This window comes from Hibiscus syriacus, unplaced genomic scaffold, assembly GCF_006381635.1.
Source record: "Hibiscus syriacus cultivar Baekdansim isolate YM2019G1 unplaced genomic scaffold, ASM638163v2 tig00111566_pilon, whole genome shotgun sequence".
NCBI classification, from domain to species: Eukaryota; Viridiplantae; Streptophyta; class Magnoliopsida; order Malvales; family Malvaceae; genus Hibiscus; species Hibiscus syriacus.
In genome coordinates, this window is record NW_024063122.1 from 1497902 (window position 1) to 1522661 (window position 24760).

The 24760-nt window shown below is 35.1% G+C and overlaps 2 protein-coding genes and 1 pseudogene across 2 annotated transcripts; 1 reads left to right on the forward strand and 2 right to left on the reverse strand.

The window, feature by feature from the left end:
* Window positions 1–35: 35 nt before the first annotated feature.
* On the forward strand, window positions 36–4504 carry LOC120165077 (agamous-like MADS-box protein AGL65). Its single transcript, XM_039174663.1, has 12 exons — window positions 36–176; window positions 907–1092; window positions 1602–1661; window positions 1754–1772; window positions 1894–1958; window positions 2070–2085; window positions 2180–2241; window positions 2899–2995; window positions 3129–3176; window positions 3244–3371; window positions 3590–3968; window positions 4382–4504. The coding sequence occupies exons 2-12, from the start codon at window positions 908–910 to the stop codon at window positions 4415–4417; spliced, it is 1095 nt and encodes a 364-aa protein (XP_039030594.1). The 5' UTR covers window positions 36–176; window position 907; the 3' UTR covers window positions 4418–4504.
* A 312-nt stretch (window positions 4505–4816) lies between these two features.
* LOC120165078 (chlorophyll a-b binding protein 4, chloroplastic) lies at window positions 4817–5994 on the reverse strand. The gene is made up of 3 exons (XM_039174664.1): window positions 5749–5994; window positions 5237–5652; window positions 4817–5061 (listed from the first exon to the last, which is right to left on the reverse strand). The coding sequence occupies exons 1-3, from the start codon at window positions 5955–5957 to the stop codon at window positions 4925–4927; spliced, it is 762 nt and encodes a 253-aa protein (XP_039030595.1). The 5' UTR covers window positions 5958–5994; the 3' UTR covers window positions 4817–4924.
* Window positions 5995–6497: 503 nt separating this feature from the next.
* On the reverse strand, window positions 6498–23728 carry LOC120165050 (annotated as a pseudogene).
* Between the last annotated feature and the right edge of the window lie 1032 nt (window positions 23729–24760).

Sequence of the window (24760 nt, forward strand, 5' to 3'; positions counted from 1 at the left end):
ATTAACTCAAAAGGGGACAATGTTTAGTTTGTTTTAAATGTGTAATTGAACATTTCACCGCTGATTTGCTTGGCTCTCTTCACCGTCTACCTCTCCCCGAAGAAACGAAATTGTTTTCTGGCTGGTCCCCTTCTTTCTATCCATCGAAATCACAGCTTGGCCTCTCCTCCTCCTTTGCAAGCCTTTTCTATTTCTAGTTCCCTTTTTTTCTTTTCTTTTCTTCCTTTTATTCTCTTTCCCCTTTAGCTTCACTGTAAGGATTTCTTCTTTTTGTCTCTCTTATTCAATCCATTACTTTTTTTTTTATTCATTTCTTTTCATCAATGATTTTCTTATCTGTGTTTACTTCATTTCTGTAACTGGGTTTTCTTTTAATTAGTAAATTCTGTCTTTTCTTTTTTGGCCAGTTAAAGGCTTCTCCTTTTGTTGTTATTTCTTAATTTGTAATGCTGTTGTTATTTCAAGTTTGATCATATCTACCCTTAAAAACAATGTCTTTTTGTTGTTTGATAAGATGTGGTGTTTATGTGGTAAAGGGAACGTGATCATGGGTGCAACCAATGCTATTTCCTTTTTTCTTTTTATGTTTATCCTTCTTTTATATTTAAGAATTTTTGTACGAACCAAGCTACTTTAAGGTTAAGGGATTATTTTTACTTTGAGGTCCAAGATGCAGGTGTACGAGCTTGAGAATCTTTGAACAAATAATGTCTTATAATCTCATATTTATAAAAGGAAATTCTATTGAAGATCATATGGTTATATAATGGTGGTGCCTGGAATGGGAGCTTCAGTTACATAACTTTATTTTCTTTGCTTGATTAAATTGAGTAAATGTTGAGATTTCTGAACTTAGAATGAAACACTGGGTTAACAAATGTCGTCGGATTTGTTGAGAGTTTGCAGGATGGGAAGGGTTAAACTAAAGATAAAAAGGTTAGAGAGCTATAGCAACAGGCAAGTTACATATTCGAAACGCAGGACCGGAATCTTGAAGAAAGCTAAGGAATTATCGATATTATGTGACATTCATATTATCCTTCTAATGTTTTCTCCAACTGGAAAGCCTACGTTATTCCATGGAGAGCGCAGGTATTGTAAGAATGAAAATGTTGTTCCATTTTCTTGGATGGCCTAATTTATGCTTCGCAAGATGTTTATGCTTCATTTTGCCGTAGAAGTAGAAGCTATAGTGGTAATTTGGGCATGCTTAAAACTAACTGCAAATAAAGATACAAAATTTTGCAGGTTTTCCCTCACATTTGTATCATTAGGCAACTTTCGTATTAATCCAGCTAGTTAGTAAGCTTGGTGGACTAGGATTTTATTGACGTACCTGTTGCTGTTGTGATCTCTGGACTCGTGCCATATTTGGTTTTTCTTTCTAGTTAGAAGTATACAACTACGTATCAGAATCTGTTACGGTGATTCTGTATTCACCTAGTAACACATAGTTCAGGTGTATATCAAGTGCTTTAAAATAGTCCTGGTTATATGGCCGTCCAAATAATCTTATATTTATATGTTTAGTTATCTATGTTTGAAGAAGAAATAGAGTACGGTTACAAATGAGGCTCATTCTGGTTGTTTGCCTTTTTCAGCAATATTGAAGAGGTTATTGCGAAGTTCGCACAATTAACTCCACAAGAAAGGGCAAAAAGGTGAGCAATCTGATATTTGAACGTCTTTAATTAATTAGTCTGTTCATATGAAATGACATTAAATCTAACTGATTTTTTTTGGTCTGCAACAGGAAGTTGGAGAGCCTCGAAGTAAGCCTCCTTGCAACTCATATTCTCCAATATGTTATGCTCCCTTACTTACAAAGTGAAGATTAAAGTTTTATTACCCTTTCATCATGTTAATTTTTGGGTTTTGTGGTTGTTACTATAGGCACTAAAGAAAACCTTCATGAAGTTGGATCATGATCTAAACATACAGGACTTTCTAGGTGCAACGTACGTAACCTTTATTTTTCAATTTCTTCCAGATAAGTGTTTCTGCTTGAGTAAAATATTAGGACGAATCTGAACTTTTCTATTTCTTTCTTTATTTTCTGCCCCTCGCAGCTGTCGGTCTGTTGAGGTATGAAGTTTTCTGAAACCACATGCATCCATTTTGATCTTTGATTTCCAAGTTATTGTTAATTTTGTTACGTCTGGAACTTACTATTTTTCAGGAAATGACAAATGAAGTTTCAAGGTTTCGAGCTCAGCTAGCTGAAGTACATAAGAGACTGAGGTGCAACTTTGGAACTTTTGGTTGTTAAAGCATTGATTTTTTTTCCTTTCTAGTATTGTTTGTAAAAGGCTAGCAAGGGCTAAGAGTCGCATCTTGCTATTTTTTTGTTACCCGGTTATTATTATTTCATTTCTTAAGTAGCTTCTCCTCATCTTTTAACTCTCCAACCTTTGGACCTTAAATATAATGATTAGAATAGGCAATACAAAATCCTTAGTTGAACCATTGTGAAGTTTCAAAACTAATGCTACACTAGGGCGATAAGCGGCAAGGTTCTTGTTAATTTGAGTGGAGTCAAGATATAGCTGGAATGAACTAGATTCATATGTTAAATTATGATGTATATTATCTTTGGGACTAATAATGGGGAAATTTTAGTCTAAGAAATTTCCTTGGTTAAGGCTTGGTCATCCTGAAACAGAATAGACCGATTTTTTTTTGTATGTGCCTCTTATCTTGTGGATTGTAGTAATTAATGTTTATTTGCTTGTAACTTATCTGCTTTCTAAAACTGTCCCTTTTTCCCTGTTTCCTGAACTTGACCTATATAGTCTGGGCATTGCATGTGCATTAACAAAAATGCATATTATAAATAGAAATAATATGATTTATTTGCTTCTATGGAATAACTCTGATGATATCGTGCAATGATTTCAGCTACTGGAGTAATCCAGATAGAATTGACAGTGTAGAACATCTTCAGCAGATGGAAGATACACTAAGAGAATCCATTGAACGTGTTAGGATACACAAGGTATGCTTTTGTACACCATTGAACATCTTCACCCTGACTGCTTGATTCATCAGACCCTTGATGGAAGAAACTATAGAGTGTCAATTGATTTATTGTACCGATAAATTGCTTATGCATGCTTCTTTCTTTGCAGGAAAATTTTGGAAAGCACCATCTTATGTCATTTGAATGTACTAACCAGGTAGCAAGAATAAGTACTCTCATCCATCCATCCATTGCGGTATCTTACAATTTATGATGGATTACAGTTTCAGATGAGGATACCTTCACCTGTAATGATCAGTGAGGTGCAAGAAGCCCAACCCGTGATGTGGCTTCCCAGCAATGAAAATCAACATATGTTAATGCATAATGTACCAAATCTTCTGTCTCATCGGTAAGATACATATTTCAAATACGATTCCTACCATCTTTTTGGGATATTCAGTTTTACCAAAATAAGTTTCTACTTGAAAATAGCCTAGACTCTCGTGCCTATCTGTGGAGACATGGTTTTTTTTTAGCTTCAACGTTTTATTCAAAAGTAGCATATAAATGCGTTGTGATTTTTGATTTTCCTCAATATCATTGGCTGACTAGTTTGTTCTGCTCCAGAGATGCAGAGTGCTCTACAGATTGCTCCCTTGCTGGTTATTCCGGTTTCTTTGGCTCCGGTAAGCAAACAGAGATTAGCAGTTCGGGTCAAGTTGATAATGTCGTACATGAATGTAATGGCCTGAATGAGTTAGGGAACAATGCTTGCTTAAATTTAGAAGCTGGTGAGCAATATTTCTACCAGCAGTTTAGCGCTTCAAATTTCCAAGATGATGAGAAGTTGAAGACCGATATGGAGGCGAACCTACAAGGAAATCCCACAGTTAACCAAGTTATTAGCAACTTCGATATCTCTAGACCTATGTATAACAATGGTCATCAAGCTTGGGTATCTTCTTCTGGCCCTTGTGGCATTGCAATGTTTGATGGGGATTCTTACCATCAAGTGAGGAGTTTCTTTTGTTCTGTTCTATCCTTCATTCTAGGATATATGTTCATGGAAATTTTTATATTTTATGCATGTAGTAATGCATCTGTTACTCGGATTTCGGTGAGTGTTGGATTTCGGTGATTTTATTCCCTATGTTTATCCATGTCAAATCCATTTAGGTTCTTCTGTCGCATGTGTTGAATCCTGCTGTATGATATTCACATTTTGATTCTCTTTCTATAAAATTATCAGACTCATGTCATGACTGCAAAGATAAATAAATGGCTCGAACAAATTATGTTTATATTATGATTCTGTGGCATCGAATAGCATATGCTCGACTTGTTTTCTCAAATGCTTCTTTTAGTTAAATGCCTAAGAGATTGAATCTTCCAGCAAAAACTAAATCGATTTTCATGAACCAGGCACCTTCATCCGACCAATGTCATGATTTATAGCTGAAGGACTCACAGACATGCACTGGAATCCAACCATTCCATGGATCATGGACGTTTCGTGTGATAGATAGGTGAAACATGCGGCACACGAAAGGTGGACTATCATTGCCTGGTCAGTTTTTGCTGCTGGACATGTTCCTTGTATATTTAGTGTAATTTTGTAATTCACACATGATTAAGTCCTTTTTATACCAACTCTTTTTCTTATCTTTTTAGTAGTATAAACACAGTTTTCATGTGGGGTTTTGAGAATACTTCCCAGTTCCTCAAGATGTAATAATATAAGAAAACATGACCTTTTACTGTAATTAATTTTCTGAGATGCCTAATTTGTTGTTCTGTATTAAATCTGCAGTGTAAATTATTATGAGCAATAATAATAATATAGCTACATATAGATGCAATCTGAAGTTCCACTGTACATTGAAAGTTCCTTGTTTTACATTTAATATGCCTTAAATTTCACTCAGAGTTTTACTGAACAAAGGACAACTTCAAACCCATTTCTTAGTAACCCCTGATTGTGTTGATGATGGTGTTGTGCCATGGATCTGAGAGATGCTGCAACAGGTTCTCAAATGGCCCTTTCCCAGTGGCATTGTGTTGAATTATAAACCCCAAGAATGCCAACATTGCCAATCTCCCTGAACATTCAATCAACACAAAATAATCTTGTGTATGTACATATATGCGTATGCGTATGTGTATGTGTGTGTATACTATTGGCAAGCTCCTTGCAATTCAATCAACAAAAATAATCAGATCCGTGGCAGGTATATGTATGTATGAATGTATGCATGTATGTGTATGTGTGTATACCATTGGCAAGCTCCTTTTCCTTGGCTTCAAGTGTAGGGCCGAAGTTGAGGGGGTTGAAAATGCCACCAGGGTAGCCACACTCGTTGGGGGGCAAGCTGTATTGCTTGAAGATAGGATCCTGGTTCACACAACCAGGGTTCTTGATGTCTTGCCACCTTCTGATCTCCACATAGTGGAACAGAATGAACTCGATAACGAAGAGAGTCGATGACGACGCAAAGTATTCGGCTTTCCCGGCATCATACCACTGAGGAGCATTGATTATCCCAATCTTTGTGAAAACTTCAGGAAGAAGCATCCCTGCAACACCCAACATAGCCCAACGCCCGTTTACAAGCTCAGCTTGCACATACCATTTCAAGTTCTCAGGGTCCTCAGCCAATCCAAGAGGATCAAACCCATTATCACCTGGAAGACTGCACAAATTCTTTACAACTTTAGTCCATAGATATAAGAACTCGGGTTGCCTTTAAAAGGTGATATCTAAGGAGTTTCGGATTTGAAATCCGTACCTGCCATTGAGGTAAGCTGGTGAAGGAAGTCCAGGCAACCACTCCCCTTTCTTGGCTTCAACTTTGAATGAGCTAGTAGTTGATGGAGAAGCCATTGGTTTAAATGACACTTCTCTGTTTAACTTACCGGAGGAACCGGTAAGGAAGCGTGTTTTCGATGCGCATGGCTGGAAAACGGTGGCGGAAGCTTGCATTGTGACGGTGGCCATGATTTTTTCCCGTATGGTGTTAAGTGAATACGGATGTTTTTAGAGCATGGCTTAAGCTTTGAATTTCAACTTCGTGGGGATTCCTGTGGTGGTCATTAGACGGTGGATGCTGATGGTTGGTTTGCTTGATATCGTTGATCTAGCGGTTCAAGTGAATTTAAGGATTATCACGTTATCTAGATGGCATATCCACAAATCTCTTTCTTTCTTCTTGTTGGTTTAGAAATGATCATATGGGACCCTTTCAGATTACATCTTAGCAACTTGTATTCTGCTTGAATCCGAATCATCATTTTTCCTAGTAATTACCATAAATGCGAATTTCAGTAAAATCTTGACATCTCGGTGAATTACTTGGAAAAATGATTTTTTCCAATTGATTATATATCTTTTTGGACCAACTAAATATAGATTAAGCAGAGGCAGAAATGGAAACAATTGGAAGTCAAAGATTACATTGAATGCTGTTATTGTCCAATTGTCCCTTTTCCACAGGAACATTTCTTTCACTGCAATTCCAGATTACATGCAATTGACATTTTATTGAACCGATGCCAAGGTTGGATTGTCATCCTCATGAATCATTATAAAATACAGAATAAAAATCGAGCAGACCGGTAAAATGCTTCCCTCTGTCAAGCCACAATTGCGGAGCAATAAAACTGATTCTTCAAAGAAGCTCGAGTTATTGCCCTGCAACAGCTGCTGCTACTTCCAGTTCTTCATTTGTCAGGAACCTGGTCGAGGGACGGAATTCTGTTTCCGAGCAAGTTTCAATCGCTTCCAACTCGAGAGATCACAACAAAAACTCTGTTCCAGCTGCCTCCACAGTTTTGTCAATGAAAATTGATCTCGGCATTTTAATCCTTCAGTCAGCATACGAAGTCCAAATGGTCCCTTGCTTAAAAATGAAACAGATGGCATGATCTGTAGTAAACCATAATGGCACACTCAATGTCCTAAATGTAGGACATACTTGTCTATTGTCTGCTTTCAAATGTAATAAAAAGGATCCAAATCCGATAGAGGTTGAGGGTTGTGGTAGGGTAGGGAGAAAAGTAGGAAATAAGATGGTTTTTAACAACTAATTATGAATCAACAGTGAAAGAGAAATAGTAGGAGAAAACTCACTGAGTTGGATACGAGTTAAACCAATTTAAACTTCTTTATAAAGGAGACTGAATTTTTTGATAAGACATTTAAACTTCTGTTAACTTCTGTTAGATGAAGTACATGACATGCTGTAACTGTATTAGCTTACGTGTCAAGTATCCGTGCTTCCTAGGCCGGAAGAGGCCTAGGTAGCAAGGAAAATCTTGTGAACCATTTTTCCAGGCAAAACTTGTATATATGAAATACATGAACAACCAAGAAAAAAAGAAGTTGAAGAACTAACAGCTTACCGATCGATATGCATGAGCTCGTTTAGGAAGCTTTAGGTAAGCCATGTTCCGGGCATCTAAGTCCCATAAAAATGATGTGAGGTGGATCCACTTATTCTTGGGATTGAGCATTTCCGCCAAACTTGTGGTTACCGAATACATAATCTAAAACAAGAGATCCCAATGTTTACCATCACAGAATACAAACTTCCTATAAAATGTTGTTTCAGTGATACAACTCCACGAGCAGTCATGAAAAAAGAGTGAGATATATTTGCAGAATTGATTCCATATTTCGGGGTGATTAGTTCATTTTCCATAACGGAACGATGCCATACTGTGCCCTATGGTAGAACTAGACGTCACCATTCTAACCTTTTAAGTGGTTGGTATAAATTCTAAAGTGATCGTTGGTTATCATCATCGGATGATATATAGACAAACTGAGAAGCATGCAGAGGAACTAGAATTTTGCTCTATTGAATCCAACAAAGAACATTTTATCAGAGGCTGTAAGCATATATATCCATGGAAGTTGAATATAGAGAAATTTATGTAATTAAGCAATATTGTAGATTCCATTTCCACAAAGACGGAAATCACCAATTTCTTGAAAAACTTTGCTGTACAAAGAGCTGCTCCAAGACATGATTGGTTGAGGATACGGCTGTAAGTCATGTAACACCCATAGACCGATACGGGTGATCCGATCCGATCCGAGGTGTCACATTAGGGGCCACCGGAGCGACCCACCGTAAAAATCTCCAAAAATTTAAAATTTTTGTTAAAACATGTGAAATCATAAAACAATTTATAAACACAACAGTTAAATTTAACAATATTCATAAATAAAACATATTTTAGACTTGGATATAAAAACAAAATACAAGCTACATGCCCCCTAATCACATGCACCGTACTCCGCAAGCAACGTCGGTGGAACTCCCTTACAGATGTCGATAGTTGCACTCGTTCAATCCTTTTAACCTGAAAATGTGAGTAAAAGAGTGAGCTTTGGGAAGCTCAGTAATACAGTAATACCAAATGATGCTGAAGGACATTGAGATAATAGGCAAGCATAATTTTCCTTATTGGTTCAGACATCTATAGGTTTTCGGAATGAGCTGAGGTTCCATGGATATTTCTTCGAGTAACAGGCATGAAGATTACAATTTAGAGGAAACATTCAGAGAATCAGGTTTAGGAGATCAGAATAGGGTTTATAGTGTATTCCCCAAAACCAGTGAAAAATGTACAGAACTTTTTAAAATAGTAGCAGTTTAAAACTTATTTTAAAAAATCATAGTAAAACCCTCAAACCGAACACCAATATGCAGTTCCCCATAACTGCATCCATAAGGACTTACCCTAGGCCCAAAGGGCGTAGGTGCCAACCTAAGGGAGGACCTTGGGTCCATAAGGTCTTACCCTAGCCGAAGCGTAGGTGCCCACCTGAAGGGAGTGCCCTCAGGTCCATAAGGTCTTACCCAAAAGCACATAGCAGTGGTGCCATCCCTAAGGTAGTGCCTTAGGGTCCATAAGGTCTTACCATTTGGTTCGTTAGGCCCAGGAGCCCTCTCAAGAGTCGCTTTAGGTCCATAAGAAATTACCAGTCGATGCTGAACTTATACAAGGAATTACCAACAGCGACTGAACCTGCCAGTGTCTTCAGTCATACCAGAGTCCCAGAGTGCCCCGTATAAAAATAATTTCAGCCAGTAAATAGAGATATCATTAATCTGAATAGAGATCATAGATCATAACATATTTCAAGGTTCAAAGTAGAAATCAGAGATCAATCTACATTACTGAGCTTCCCAAAGTTCACTATGTTACTCATATTTTTAGGTTAAAAGGATTGAACTAGTGCAACTATAGACATCTGTAAGGAGTTCCATTGACATTGCTTGCGGAGTACGGTGCATGTGATTAGTGGGCATGTAACTTGTATTTTGTTTTTATATCCAACTCTGGAATCTGTTTTATTTCTGAATATTGTTAAATTTTACTTTTTGTTTATAAATTGTTTTATGATTTCACATGTTTTAGCAAAAATTTTAAATTTTCTAGAATTTTTACGGTGGGTCGCTCTGGTGACCCTAATGTGACACCTCATATTGGATCGGTTCACCCGTACCAGTCTGTGGGTGTTACATTTAGTGGTATCAAAGCTGAAGTAATTAGTTATTCCCGGGCTTGGACGTGCTTCGAATCATATTACACTTCAGGGGCATTTCAAATAAATAAGGAGTTTAATCGGTGATTCCAAAATTCCAATAGATCATGATATAAGTTCTCAGGTCGTCTCCATTATCATAGTTATCCATATTCCTTTTTACACTTTAAAGGGTTTTATTGTCATTTCATTCAATTTTGTCACTAATATTACTTTAGATAACTTAGGCTTGAAAGTATTCTAGTTCCTTTAGTGTTCAGAGTACTTTGCTTAATTGGTCACTGGGGTTATTTTCACCATTAGGGGAAGTCTTGGTCCTTTTTCAGTACAAATATTTTCAACATTTAACCTTTAACGAGATTAATCAGAATTTACATGTTATGAGATTGATTTATTTACTGATTAAATCATTGAACTGAAATTTGCTTCCGATCAGTCTACCAATTCCTTTTTCAAGTCGTTAGTCTTATACAGTGTTCCGTCTTTAATTCAATTTATGTCTGAGTCCAAAGATAGTTAACTACCCTAATAGACCAATCATTTTCATTCATGCATTTACATTTATCAGTGAGCCCCGAAAAGCATGAAAAAGGTAATAAAATATTACCTCGATTTTTATGCATGTAATCACTAATTTTAAGCTAACAAAATAGACCTTAGATCTGAGAAGAAAGCCGAATGATCTTCAACTATTTCGTGACAAACGATGCCTCCTCTCACAAAACGGACCTCAGATTTGAGACAAGGAGGTCGAGACGGACCTCCTGGTGTAATTTGGTGGCCATCGGCCACCAGCGGCGGCAGTCGTCGAAGGTACCCCACCGGTTGCTCACCATTTTTCTAGAGAGAGGGGAGACTCTCTCTCTAAAATCAAATTTCAATAAAAATTGAAAAAAAGAAAAAAAGAAAAGAAAATATGGTATTTATAGAAAACTTTAGGGGAAAATTACACCTTAAACCCTTAAGTTTGGCATATTTTGTAAAATAGTCATATATAGGGACTCGTTTCATAATTTCACCATTTATTTTTGTACTTTATAATTTTTGGTTTAATTTTTGTTTAGTCCCTGTATATTAACATATTTTTGCATTTTGGTCATGTATAGTAGCTATTTAATTGTGTTTAAAATATTTAGGGATTAATTCAGTAATTTTACCTTTATTGTTCGAATGTGTGTTTGATGCTAAAATAATTGGAATATTTGGAGAAATAGCCCCTGTATTTTTGCATGTTTGTATTTCGAACCCGAGCGTGTTTTTTATTTAGTTTAATTCGGCTACGTAGTTTTAATTTATTTTAATTTAGCCCATGTTTTATTTATTTTTCATTTCTTGTAATTTTAGTATAGTATATTGAAAATGTTTATTTTATTCAATTTTATATTTTATTTTTGTTTCAATTTTGGCATGATGGTTTATTTTTTGTGTTTTAATCCTATGTTTATTTTATTTTAATTTTTGCTTGTTATTTGCATATTAGTTCATTTTAGTCCTAATTAATTTCGCCTGAAAGCCTCATAAACATAACTCAATCGATTTCATAATTGGATTAAAGATGGTATTTTTTTATTTTAAATATTAAGAAGGGACTGTCTTAAAGTAACTATATGTCATATTTCGATGTTTTAAATTAAATAAATACCCTACTAGAAAGAACCTAAAAATCGAGTATGCTAAAATTAATCAAGTTTGAAGGGAAAATGAAATATTCACTTATTTACACTTATCGAGAAAATTCGCCTAATTTTTTTTTGGATTAAGTCTCGATATTTTTAAATAATTGAACATCCTTTATCTTTTCTATTCGTATATAGTTTGGATTAATGGGCTTAAATTTTATTTGGTTGAATCAAATTATTTTAATCTTGAATTCTTGGGAGAAATTATTATATTCTTTTTATTTCAATTGGAAAGAGAAATATTCATCCTAAAGTATTTTAGGGATTATTTTCTCTTCGATTGGAAATATTAGAATATTTTATATTTCTCCTTAGAATATCCCGTTAAATAAAAATTGTATGGTTGAATTTAAAATAATAGGACCATAACTTAAATTTATATTCGAATTCTTAGATTTCCACTATTAGAGACAATTTATAATCGATTGGGTACCAATTTTGGGCGTTGTGGGGTGCTTATCCTTGCCCACACGTAATCGATCCTCGAACCCCTTTTTTATTACAAAAAAAGAATGAATCTCTAGTTGCATGTAGACTGGTTTATATTTTATAATCGTGTTATCTTAAAAACTCTTTTAAAAGAAAATTGTTTAAGTATTCGACCTACCTAACCCAAAAGGTCGATGGCGACTCCAAAACATTTCAAAACCTTTCCAAAGAAAAACCCCAAAGTCGAACCAAGATTTTCCCCGCCCGGGCAAAAAACGGTGTCGACAGCTTGGCGACTCTACTGGAGATTTAGTGGATCAAGCCCTAAATCGATTATATATTGTCTCTATAGTTGGAAATCGAGAATTCAATTTTATTTAATTCACGATTCTTTTGATTTCTTTCATTTCTTTTATTTTTTTTATTTTATTTTATATCCTTTTATATTAATGTTTATATTTGATCGATTTTCAGAAATTAAAATTTTTGGATTCAATTTAGTTTGATTTTTGTGTGGTTGTTTGTCAAAGGTTTGAGAATTTCTCCTCACACATGACACTTGCATTGCATAATATAAGCTCTATACTCGAGCTTTTCCCCTTTAATTGGGAGTTAAAGCAACGTCTTCGTGAGAATTTATTCTCCATCTCAGACCTAGCAAGTAGCTTTTGGGGTTTATATGCCCTATGTCTTCGTGAGGATTTATTCTCCATTTCAGGCATAGAGAAATGTTCCCTCTCGAATTGAACTCGATCCGCTTAAGCCTATAATGGGTGAGGGTTGAGTGTCTGGCTCGCCTAATGGGGCACCGACAAGGACAATTCGAGTACCTTTACTCCTAGAACCGAAACTCTACATATAGTAAACTATAGAAACCTACCCGGTCTAAGACCATGCTGAAACTCCATCCATATGTACTCAAATAAGTGTACACAAAGGAGAAATGAACTCTAACATTCATCTTTTAATTTTTTTCGATAGATTATTTTTGAATAAATGCATGTGAACTAGCAATTATGCGGTTAGGGTTTTAATTTCCTCTGTGTTTTATTCACTGTATTTTATGGTTCATTTTCGAGTTGAATAAACATTTCCTCTCTTTGATTATTTTTTTTTGTTAATATATTTTTCTTGTCCTATTGCTTTATTTTGTGCATAAACATGCTGTTAATACCTGAGTTATTTATCAAAATTATAATGCTTTTAAAACGACAATGTCACACGAAGGGATATATATTTTTATCTGCTTTGACATGTTGAGACGTTGTGAGTTCTTTAAAAGTTGTTCTAAGATAATTACCTTGGAATTAACACAAGTTTCATACATATCATGTCAAAGAAGGTATTGATTCCTGAGTTAATAGTCGCATTAGAAGGCTTTCAATACGACAATGTCACTTGAAGAGGTAGAATAGAAATGCAAAATGTATCGATAGTCCAGAAGGGTGCTCTAGGAAACAACTGAAGAGGTACACCAAGTCCGAATACATGAAGCTCAAATGATGCAGTAAAATAATTTTTTCAAGGGTGCTACGATGATGTTGATACAACTAGTCAAAAAGAAATAATATGTTTGAAGTCATCAAGCAACAACGATAACCAACACTAGACAATGGATAATGTCAGTCGCAAATGATCACTCAACAAATGCATTTCTGGAAAAGAAGTCAAAGCGTTGGAGTTTTCCATCAAGCCAAGGATAAAAGAAGATTGTTTCCTTACATAGTCGATCAAAATTGAAGAAGTTTAGTAGTATGCAGTGATTTGTAGTTTCCATCTACCTCGGTGTATTGAGACATTGTGTGTTCTTTGGAAGTTGTTTTATGACAATTACTTTGGGGATCAATTCCTTTATTGCATTTACATTTTGTATTTTGCATTTTGCATTCCCATTTTTACATCTTTGCATTTGCATGAGCATCTTTGCATTAGCATCTATACATCGTACATTGCATGATACACATTTCATCTCAACGTGCATTAATCATGGATCCTGGGAGTAACCCACAGAATATTTTGAGATAAATTGAAGTCACCCCTTCGTACTTAAAAAAGAACTAAGAGCTAAAGATGTGATCTTAGTGTCGTCTGAAGTTCGAGGCACATCATTGAGATAAGTGGGGCACCGAAGAGTAGGGTCCAAAATTTGTTTGACCCAGGGGTATTGAATTTTAATGTGTCATGAGACATTATGGGGCCAGTTATCAAGAAATTCTTCAACCCACTGTGAAACCTTGTTGCACTGGTCTTGTCCTATTTGAACATGTTTTTGTTCTTTCCTTAATATATATTTTGTTAATTGAACTTATTTAGTTTTCTAAGGTTATGAGCAATAAATAAAATTTAATCTCGTAATTCTTTGAATATTGAATGCATTAAAGGTTCTTTTACTACTTCATTAATTATGGATTTTTGAAAAGGGGCAAGATTAGACCTTCCATACCCCATCCAAGGCTGAAATAATCACTGTGGGGTTCCGTACCCAAAATAAAACGCATTTACTCCCAAAAGACCAAACTTTGACATCACTTTCCTCTGAAACAACCTTTTCATAACATTACCTTTTTTTCTTTTAGAATTATGACTTTAAAGTCACACATTTCCCTTCATAGAAACAGAACTAGCATTCTTTTCCCAATCTAAATAAAACCTGGAAACACAAAGTACAATATGTCTGTGTGTACGAGAACCATTCCTGCAAGAAGAAATAAAAGATAGAGTGTTGCAGATCAAGTTTTTCCAAGAGAATTCTAATAATTAGGGCATACTATGAGCAAATTGAAGAAAAAATAAAGGGAATCATTGAAATAATTCTATCATACATTAATTACATTGTTTTCATTGTAAATAAGGTTAATCCTGAATACTCGTCCCTCTAGGGATACCTCTTTTACAAGGACTTTCGTGTATGAGATGACGAATGACTTTGTTTCATTTATCCTTTTGAATATATATATATATATCCCTTTTTGTCCCCTTTTGAGTCTATATTTTATTTCTTCTAAATCAACCCTAACCAAGGATCACCCTCCACACTAGGGGGCAAAGGTGAAGGACATCTGCTCGCATGAGTGAAGATTACCAATACAGATTTCGCTACAGAAGCAAGTCATGATGAAATTAATGAGAAATAACAAGATACCGCGAGGTTGACCAAATACGAATCACTCGAAAATCAAATCGTGTTGACGACACAGAGAAAAAGAAGAAAATATATAGAAAAAAAGGAAATAAAAAAGATAGAAAATAAAGAAAGAAAAACTAGAAAAACAAAAAAGGAAAAAAAGAAAAAAAGAGGAAAAAAAGAAAAAAGAGAAGAAAGAAGAAATAAAATCAATCAAATATTTCAAGACGGTGGTTTAAAAATCTAGAATCAATTCGCCAGAAGATCAGAAAACACCAAGGGAAAATATGACGAATAAAAGATGCATGAGCATATTTAAATCAGGCAGAGCAAGATTGAAGATGACAGAACGAATTGATCCTTGGATCGATAACCCATGAACACTTGTTTGGGCCTATTTATCCTTTTCTTTCATAACTGTGAGCCTTAACCTACGTTACATGCCTAAAAAGTCCCTTCTAATCATACATGGATTTCTAAGTGGTGAGATTATCTTCAGATTTCATTCCGTCCCTCAAGGTTTATTTTATTTGCAAAAAATAGTTTTCTAAAATCTTTAATGCATGATAGGGAAAATAATAAAAAGAGGGTTCAAGACGTAAAATTTTAGATGATGGCTCAAATATGAAGATTGTCAACTACTGCACAGAAGATGATCTTATACATCTCTTGATGAAAAAACCGCACAACCCAAAGGCGCTCATGAGGGCTTAGAACCAATGGACATTTCTGAAAGTTAAGCATAACGGCTACTATATCAGATCAATGAACACCATAATTTAGGACGCAAGATGCCAACCATAAATACATTACTTCCCCAAATTAACCTAAAACACATTACCTTCCCAAGTCAGCCTAAGCCTTTTATCATAATTAATCTTTACTTCGAATGTATATAATTTTTGAAGGATTAAAAGAAAATTTGACTTATTTGATATTCAGTGAACTCTTGTTTTACAATTTTTTTTGATTATGAGCCAGAAGAAGATGAAAACAATTTTTAAATTTTATTCAACATTTTTTCACATTTCTAAAATAAAAGAAAGGAGGAAAAAACATTTTCAAACAGGACAATCTCAAGTGAAAAAGGTCCTTGAAGTACGTGAGGCTCATTCTGCCTCAATCAGAGAAAAGAATAAGCAATGTCAGAGTAATGAAGCATTTCACAATCTTGAAATCAAATAGTATGAGAGATAAAAGGGATTGGAGGATAGAACTTCTAACATATCCTTGTGACATTGTCAGTAATCCATCAAGAAGTAGATGACCGCCTTAGTCGAAAGGGGCACATATCTCAGCTAATGGCAAAGATTCAAGACATTTTTATTAGAAGAATTGACCACTTCTTAAATGTACATCTGATTGTAGCATCATCCCTCAAGTTATTTGATAAAATTACTGTTTGGTGATACAAGAGCAAAACCATTCGAGATTAAGATTTTGGCACGTAGAGAGCCACAAGTACCCACATTGGGGTATTACCTAAACCATATGTCATTAAGATCACAAGATTCAAACCAAACAGACTTGGTGAATGACCCCTGTCTCTTGGTGTACCAGAGTCGAAAGATGAACACAAAAAGTGCTCACCTTGAGTTGATCCATTCACGCTGCAGTTAGCTAAGGACTCTTTAGAAACAGTTCTGAATAAAAATTGAGTCAAAGATGTCTAAGGTGTCCAGTCATATACCTGATCGCAACGTGATTTCGAGGAGGAAGTACTTCTTCTAGAATCATGTTGAGGAAGCAAGACAAAAGATAGAAGATAGGAGGGACATAATTGTTCTAGATGATTAGTCTGACCATGCTGATGTTGGGGGTAGACTCCATACAAGAGTGATCAAGTGAAGGAGGACCGAGATCTCTACTTTAAAGCCAAAAGAGGATTAATTATAAACATTTCTGCATACAAGGAAGTCATGCATTACATTTAGAGACATTTAAATGCATTCACATTTCATGCATCAAGGCATATTTTACAGATTTTCCAGGGAAATAAAAGAAAGAAAAGAAAAATCATAGTTCAAGCCTCAAATGGAGGGAAATACATTAATAGTGGTAGAACCTCAAGAATTGAGGAACTCAATACACAGAATATCATCATTTTTGAAGTGGGGCATGTTACCCAGCTAATGTGTTTTTTAGGAACTACGTCTGATTTTCAGAGGTTTCTTGACATAGTATTTTTAATTAGTTTTTAAAGAAACTAAGTCTGATTTTCAGAAGTTTCTTGACGATTTTCAAATGACTTTTTAAAGAAACTAAGTCTGATTTTTGAAAGTTTCTTGATTATTTTTAAATGAGCTTTCAAAGATACTAAGTCTGATTTTCAAAATTTTATTGATAATTTTTAAATGAGCTTTTAAAGAAACTAAGTATGATTTTTAGAAGTTTCATGATGATTTCAAATGAGTTTTTAAAGAAACTAAGTCTGATTTTTAGAAGTTTCTTAACGATTTTCAAATGAGTTTTAAAGAAACTAAGTCCGATTTTTGGAAGTTTCTTGATTTTTCTCAAATGAACTTTCAAAGAAATTAAGCCTAATTTTTAGGGATTTCTTGATGTTTTCAAATGAATTTCAAAGAAATTAAGTATGATTTCAGAGGTTTCTTGACATGATTAATTTAAAAGAAACTAAACTTGATTTTCAGGGGTTTCTTGATGTTTTCAAATGAATTTGAAAGAAGCTAAGACTGATTTCCAGGGGTTTCTTGATGTTTTCAAATGAATTTGAAAGAAACTAAGTCCGATTTTCGGAAGTTTCTTGATTATTTGAGCTTTCAAAGAAATTAAGTCTAGTTTTTAGGGGTTTCTTAATATTTTCAAATGAATTTGAAATAAGCTAAGCCTAATTTTTAGGGGTTTCTTGATGTTTTCAAATGAATTTCAAAGAAATTAAGCCTAAGTTTTAGGGATTTCTTTATGTTTTGAAATGAGATTTTAGAAGCCTGATTTTCATGGGTTTCTTGATTATGATTTTCAATGAGTTTTTAAAAGGAAGGTAAGCCTAATTTTTAAGTGTTCCATAACAACTAAGAAACTAAGCTTGATTTTCAAGGGTTTCTTGATGAGTAAGTCCTTCGGGCCATTAGTAAGTCTTTCGAGTGTGATGCTTAAATCCTTCGGGTAAGCTATAAGTCTTTCGAGAAATATGATAAGTCCTTCGAGCCATCTATAAGACCTTTGGGCAGGATGTTTTCAACATTTCCTTTTCTCGATTCACAACACTTCGAATCAGTAATGCCCCACCAGAGGGTTTACATTTACTATTGCTCGATTCACAACACTTTGAATCAACTTAAGTTATTCGGGCCATCCATAATACTTTCAGGCAGGATGTTTTCAACATTTCTTTTGTTGGATTCACAACACTTCAATCAGCTAAAGTCCTTCGGGTCATCCATAAGACCTTCGGGCAGGATGTTTTTAACATTTCCTTTCCTCGATTCACAACATTTCGAATCAGCAACGCCCCACCAGAGGGGTTAACATTTCATATTGCTCAATTCACAACATTTCGAATCAGCTTAAGTCATTCGAGCCATCCATAAGACCTTCAGGCAGGATGTTTTCAACATTTCCTTTGGTTGATTCACAACATTTTGAATCAGCGACTCCTCACTTGAGGGATCTTCATCTCGATTGAGACAATTTTACTCGAAACAAAATTTTATCTCACTTGAGATTGTTTTTTTAAACAAATTTCGTCTCACATGAGACAATTTCACTCGAAACAAAAATTTATCTCACTTGAGATTGTTTTTCTTAAAACAAACTTCGTAACTTCGTCTCACTTGAGACGATTTTCACTCGAAACAAAATTTTATCTCACTTGAAATTGTTTTTATTAAAACAAACGTCATCTCACTAGAGATTGTTTCCCTCAAAACAAATTTTATCTTACATGAGATAGTTTCTCTTCAAACAAATTTCTTTTGATTCATTTATATCCCTCACAAATGTTGAATATTTGACAAGAAATAAAAAAGGATAGAAAATATTTCGTTTCACAATTCCATGTTGAAGAAAAATATTTCAGCAAAGAATTAGTCCATTTTTCAATCTTTGAAAATGTGGATCTCAGTAATGATTCGATGACCTTTGGGTCAATACCTTCGGTACTTCAAACACCATTATTACTAACATATGATAATCTTTTGTTGGTTTAAAACTTTTCAAAGAGAGGGTAAACCAGTTAATATTTCCTGTGGAGAGTTCATAATGAGAAGAACTCATCCGATGAGGGAGAAGAAGTTCATAATGAGAAGAACTTGTTCAACCTTAACCCGATTCATCGCATATGGAGTTGAATCAGCAACACCTCGCTCGAGGGATTAACATTTCCAGTGAAGAGTTCATAATGAGAATAACTCATCTGATGAGAGAGAAGAAGTTCATAATGAGAATAACTTGTTTAACTTCATCACATATGGATTTGAATCAGCAACACCTCACTCCAGGGATCAACATTTCCAGTGGAGAGTTCATAATGAGAAGAACTCAATTGACAGAGGGAGAAGAAATTTATAATGAGAAGAACTTGTTTAACTCTAGCTTGTTTCCATCGCATAAGGAGTTGAAACAACACCAACATTTCGTTCGATTTCATCACAAAATAAGGTGGATCAACATTTTCATCTTGCTTAAATTCATCGCATAAGGAGTTCGATCAACATCACCTTGGATCAAACATCACAGAAGATAGTGGATTCATATCCCCAGCGAAGAGTTCATAATGAGAAGTCACCGGATAAGAAGAACTTGGGCCTCGAGTGTTTGGCAGTCCGATCAGATGAAAAAATTGATGCTTTACGTCTTTGCTTTATTCCTGTTTCACAACAATGAGCAAAGAGGGGGAGCTGTAATAACCAATTTTAATCTAATAATAATTAAAAGAAGGGACAAAGTTACAACAGTCTTACCTCTGCACCACCAACTGCAGCAACCTTACCTGCTACCCACGTCCACCATGCCCCACGCCATCCCCTGCAACACAGCAAAACCAAATTCAAAGTAATGTAAGAATTTTTTTATTTTGTTAATACCTACTGTAATGGGTTATAAAACCCGATTGAAATGTAACACAAAAGAGAAACAAAATTATCAACAATAAAAAAAGTTCAAATCAATTTATGTTTTATTTTTTTCACTACTTCGAAACAAAGAAAAAAAAACAAGAGAGAATGGATTCTTACCAATTTGGCCGGTGCCGTTAACGATGCTCACGGTTTTGGTTTGAGGATTCAACTATTGAAAAGGAAGAGAAGATGATGTAGAATAACACACTGAAGATTCATGATGATCGGACGGAAGACGGTGGCGGATCGGAGAGAAGAAAGCTAAATGGTCTTTGATTATTTCGCGACGAATGGTGCCTCTTCTTGCAAAACAGACCCCACATCCGGCGGTGTGACGATGGCCGACGAAGGTACCCCACCAGTTGCTAGTCTGTTTTCTAGAGATAGGGGAGACCCTCTCCCTATCTAAAATCAAATTTAAACAAAAAAAGAAAAGAAAAGATGGTATTTATAGAAAACTTTAGGGGAAAATTACACCTTAAACCCCCTATGTTTGGCATATTTTGTAAAATAGTCACATGTAGGGACTCGTTTCATAATTTCACCATTTATGTTTGCGCTTTATAATTTTTGGTTTAATTATTGTTTAGTCCTTGTATATTAACGTATTTTTGTATTTTGGTCATGTATAGTAGCTGTTTAATTATGTTTAAAATATTTAGGGACTAATTCGACAACTTTACCTTTATTGTTCGAATGTGTGTTTGATGCTAAAATAAATGGAATATTTATGGAAATAGCCCCTGTATTTTTGCATGTTTGTTTCTCGAATCCGAACATGTTTTTTATTTATTTTAATTCGGCTAAGTAGTTTTAATTTATTTTAATTTAGCCACATGTTTTTATTTATTTTTCATTTCTTGTAATTTTAGTGTAGTATATTGAAAATGTTTATTTTCGTCACTTGTATATTTTATTTTTGTTTCAATTTTGGCATGATGGTTTGATTGTTTGTGCTTTAGACCTATTTTATTTTATTTTATATTTTGCATGTTATTTGCATATTAGTTCATTTTAGTCCTAATTAATTTCGCCTGAAAGCCTCATAAACATAACTTAATCGATTTCATAATTGGATTAAAGATGGTATTTATTTATTTTAAATATTAAGAAGGGACTATCTTAAAGTAACTAGATGCCATATTTCGACATTTTAAAATAAATAAATACCATACTAGAAAGAACCTAAAAATCGAGTATGTTAAAATTAATCAAGTTTGAAGGGAAAATGAAATATTCATTTTTTTAAACTTATCGAGACAATTCACCTAATTTTATTAGGGATTAGGTCTCGATATTTTTAAATAATTAAACATCCTTTATCTTTTCTATTTTTATATAATTTGGATTAATTGGGCTTAATTTTTATTTTGTTGAATCGAATTATTTTAATCTTGAATTCTTGGGATAAATTATTATATTCTTTTATTTCAATTGGAAAGAGAAATATTCGTCCTAAAGTATTTTAGGGATTATTTTCTCTTCGATTGGAAATATTAGAATATTTTATATTTCTTCGTAGAATTTCCCGTTAAATAAAAATTGTATGGTTGAATTTGGAATAATAGGATCGTAACTTAAATTTATATTCGAATTCTTAGATTTCTAGTATTAGAGACAATTTATAATCGATGGGGTACCAATTTTGGGCGTTGTGGGGATGTTTATCCTTCCCGACACGTAATCGATTCTTGAACCCTTTTTTATTACAAGAAAAGAATGAATCTCTGGTTGCACGTAGACTGGTTTATCTTTTAAAATGATGCTTTCTTAAAAACACTTTTAAAAGAAAATCTTTTAGGTATTCAACCTACCTAACCCAAAAGGTCGATGGCGACTCCAAAACATTTCAAAGAAAAACCCCCAAGTCGTACCAAGTTTTTCCCTGCCCGAGCAAAAAATGATGTTGATATTGCCATACCGATCGACCATTTTAGCTACATTTGATCACCCTATAACTTTAATTCAATGTCCAATAATTCCTCGAATACATAGAAAATAATTTTACGTCAGAAACTGAACTTAATCGGAAAACCATATTGAATTCGAAGGTAAAACATTGAAAAACGGCTTATCGAGTGCGAATTTGGAAAAAACGGATTTTGAATTTAGACTCAGGACATCGAAAAACATAAAATAGGCTTTTCAAAAAATTTGACTTTTTCAGTCAAAGGTCAAATCGGTCAACGGGTCGTGTCGGGTCAAAGTTAACGGTTTGGGTTGAACAGGCCCGGTTCGAACCAGGTTGGGTCGGTCTAGACCGACTAGACCGGTTCTAGAAAGCTTCCAGGGCAGGGGTGAGCACCACGCACACTACCGACGCGTACGGTGGCGGCGGGGAACGAGGACAACAACCGAGCCTTCCACTAGCAGCCAACCACCAACTACAACCCAAAACAATCCAAAATCAACCAAAATCCACGATAATATAGCCGGAAACATTCGAAATTTACCATTAACCAGTGGTAATGGACGACAACTTCGGTTGGGTTAGGAGCAAACGACGATGGGGAACTCAATGGTGGCAGCGGTGAGGCGAGAATGTCATCAAATCGGTTAAAATCAAAGGAAAACCGTATGGCGGTGGGGTTTCGACGATGTTTCGACGAGCTTTCTATGGCGAACGATGATGACTTTTGACAATCGGACTTGGGGGTTTCGGTTGGACAGTCGCGACGCTTCGACTAGAGGCGACGGTGACACTCACCGCCGACCGAATGAGGGGAACCGAGAAGGCGATGAATAACCTTGATTTGGGGTTTGGGAATTTAAGGTTTTATATTTAATTTGGGGTTTATGGAAATTTTGCATCTATTAGGAAAATTGGTAAAAACTTACCAGGATAGATTGGAAAATTTTGAGGCTAAGTCCCTGAACTTCCCACATGTTCTAAAACAAAACTATAACTTTTAATAATTTACATTTAGTCCTCAAATTTTCCCTTATTACGACTTTAATTCAATACTTTAAATTAATAAAAACTAGCCCCTATATTGGGGTGTGATAATTCGAGAACCGTTTTTTTGTTGCATATGAAAGTGACAAATATTGCCTCATGGTTTCCCCTTGAACCTTCTTATGACCGGAACCTGATCGTGCAACATGGATTCAATTTCAAGAAGTTCAGCAGGTTTCCTGTGCAGAATATTTAAGTAGTCATACGAATCACATATGTCCATTATAAGTAGAAGACATCATAGCCCATGAGAGAGTGCCTTATCAAACTAAAAGATATCATTTGGTTTACATCTTATGTTAGTGGGCATCCAAGTGCCATTAACTCAATTAAACTTTGAGAATAGCTTGGTCAGAATCTTCCTACTTCGAATCCTACTCCGTTTTATTATTATGTGTTCAAAGCTAGAAAAATTCCTTTAGCAGTTAACATCTAGCATAAGTTCAGCTAACTATTAATGGCCATTCAAAACTCTACAACAGGGATTTAAATTGCAGTAAAGGTGCCATCCAAAACCGTTATGTCATAACTGCGATACTCACAATGACCACAATGGCGACCGCTATTGCCTCAATCTCGATAAACCGGCTAACCGAAAAGATGACGTCAATTTAAATCTATGTTCAAAAGCACTAAGTTGAATCTACTTTAACACATTAAAGGGCTCAAATTTAATAGGCAAAGAAGGCAAACGAAGCTTAACAAAAAGAATAACGCAAAGTAATAAATATCTTAACCAGAAACACCCATTACAATGGAGGGATCATTAGTTCTATCATTGATTATGCACCAATTGTCTGATGAAGTTCAAAGTAGTTGTTCCTCTATATGTAGTTGCTGTAAAATAGGCAATCCTTTGAATCTGATAAGATTCATTATTGGAAGGCCAATATTTCTGGTCTGAGGGATAAGCATTTTAGAATCGGAACTAGAATTCGGGGTCGGGTTTTTTTCCTGCAAGAAACAGACAGAATAAAGAAACAACAACAACAAAACCCTATTCCCAGTATGCAGTGGGGTAAGGGGGAGGTAGGGTAGTAGGCTGCCCGAACGCTAGGTTGAGAGCAGCTTCCGTGGAAGTCCTCCGATAGTTAGAAAATTTAAAAATAAAGATAAAATACAATGCATGTATAAATAAATGGGATTATCATAATTCCATGTTTTTTTTTCGTTCTTTGTCTCTTCAAATACTAAAGAAGAAAAGTGGGAAACTTGACATGAATGAGAAGAAGACAACTAAGGAGATTTGGGATCATCTCACCAAATTGTACGAGGCCACAACGTTGCACAATAAAATTTTCCTTAAGAGAAAATTGTACACTCTCCGTATGCCAGAATCTATTTCAGTGACGGAGCACTTAAACACACTAAACACTTTATTTTCTTAGCTTACATCCTTAATATGTACAATAGGAGAACAAGAGCGTGTTGAACTTCTACTTCAAAGTCTACTTGATTTGTATGATCAACTCATCATCAAATTTGCAAACAATAATGTCACCAGTCTAGTCTTCAATGACGTTGCAGCTGCTATTCTATAAGATGAAAATCGGTGCAAGAACAAGGAAGACAAATAAGTAAATATGCAACAAGCAAAAGCGTTGACAATGATGAGAAGGAGATCATCTGAATGTGGTCAAAGCAGCAGTGACAAACATGGTAGATCGAAGTTGAGAAGCAAGAAGAGTTTAAAGTGCTACAGCTGTGAAAAGAAGGGTCATTTGAAGAAGGATCATTTGAAGAATGATTGTTGGAGTCTAAATAAAAACTCCAATCCACAAGGCAATACCGCAAACACTTCAGATAATGGAGATGCTCTATGCTGTGAAGCGTCAACCACCGTGGAAGGTAGAAAGAGATATACGATATATGACTCATTGATTCAGGAGCAACATATCACATGACCTCAAGAAGAGAATGGTTCCATCATTATGAACATGTAGAAGCATCAAACCTCAAGTTTGAGCATTTCAAGCCTA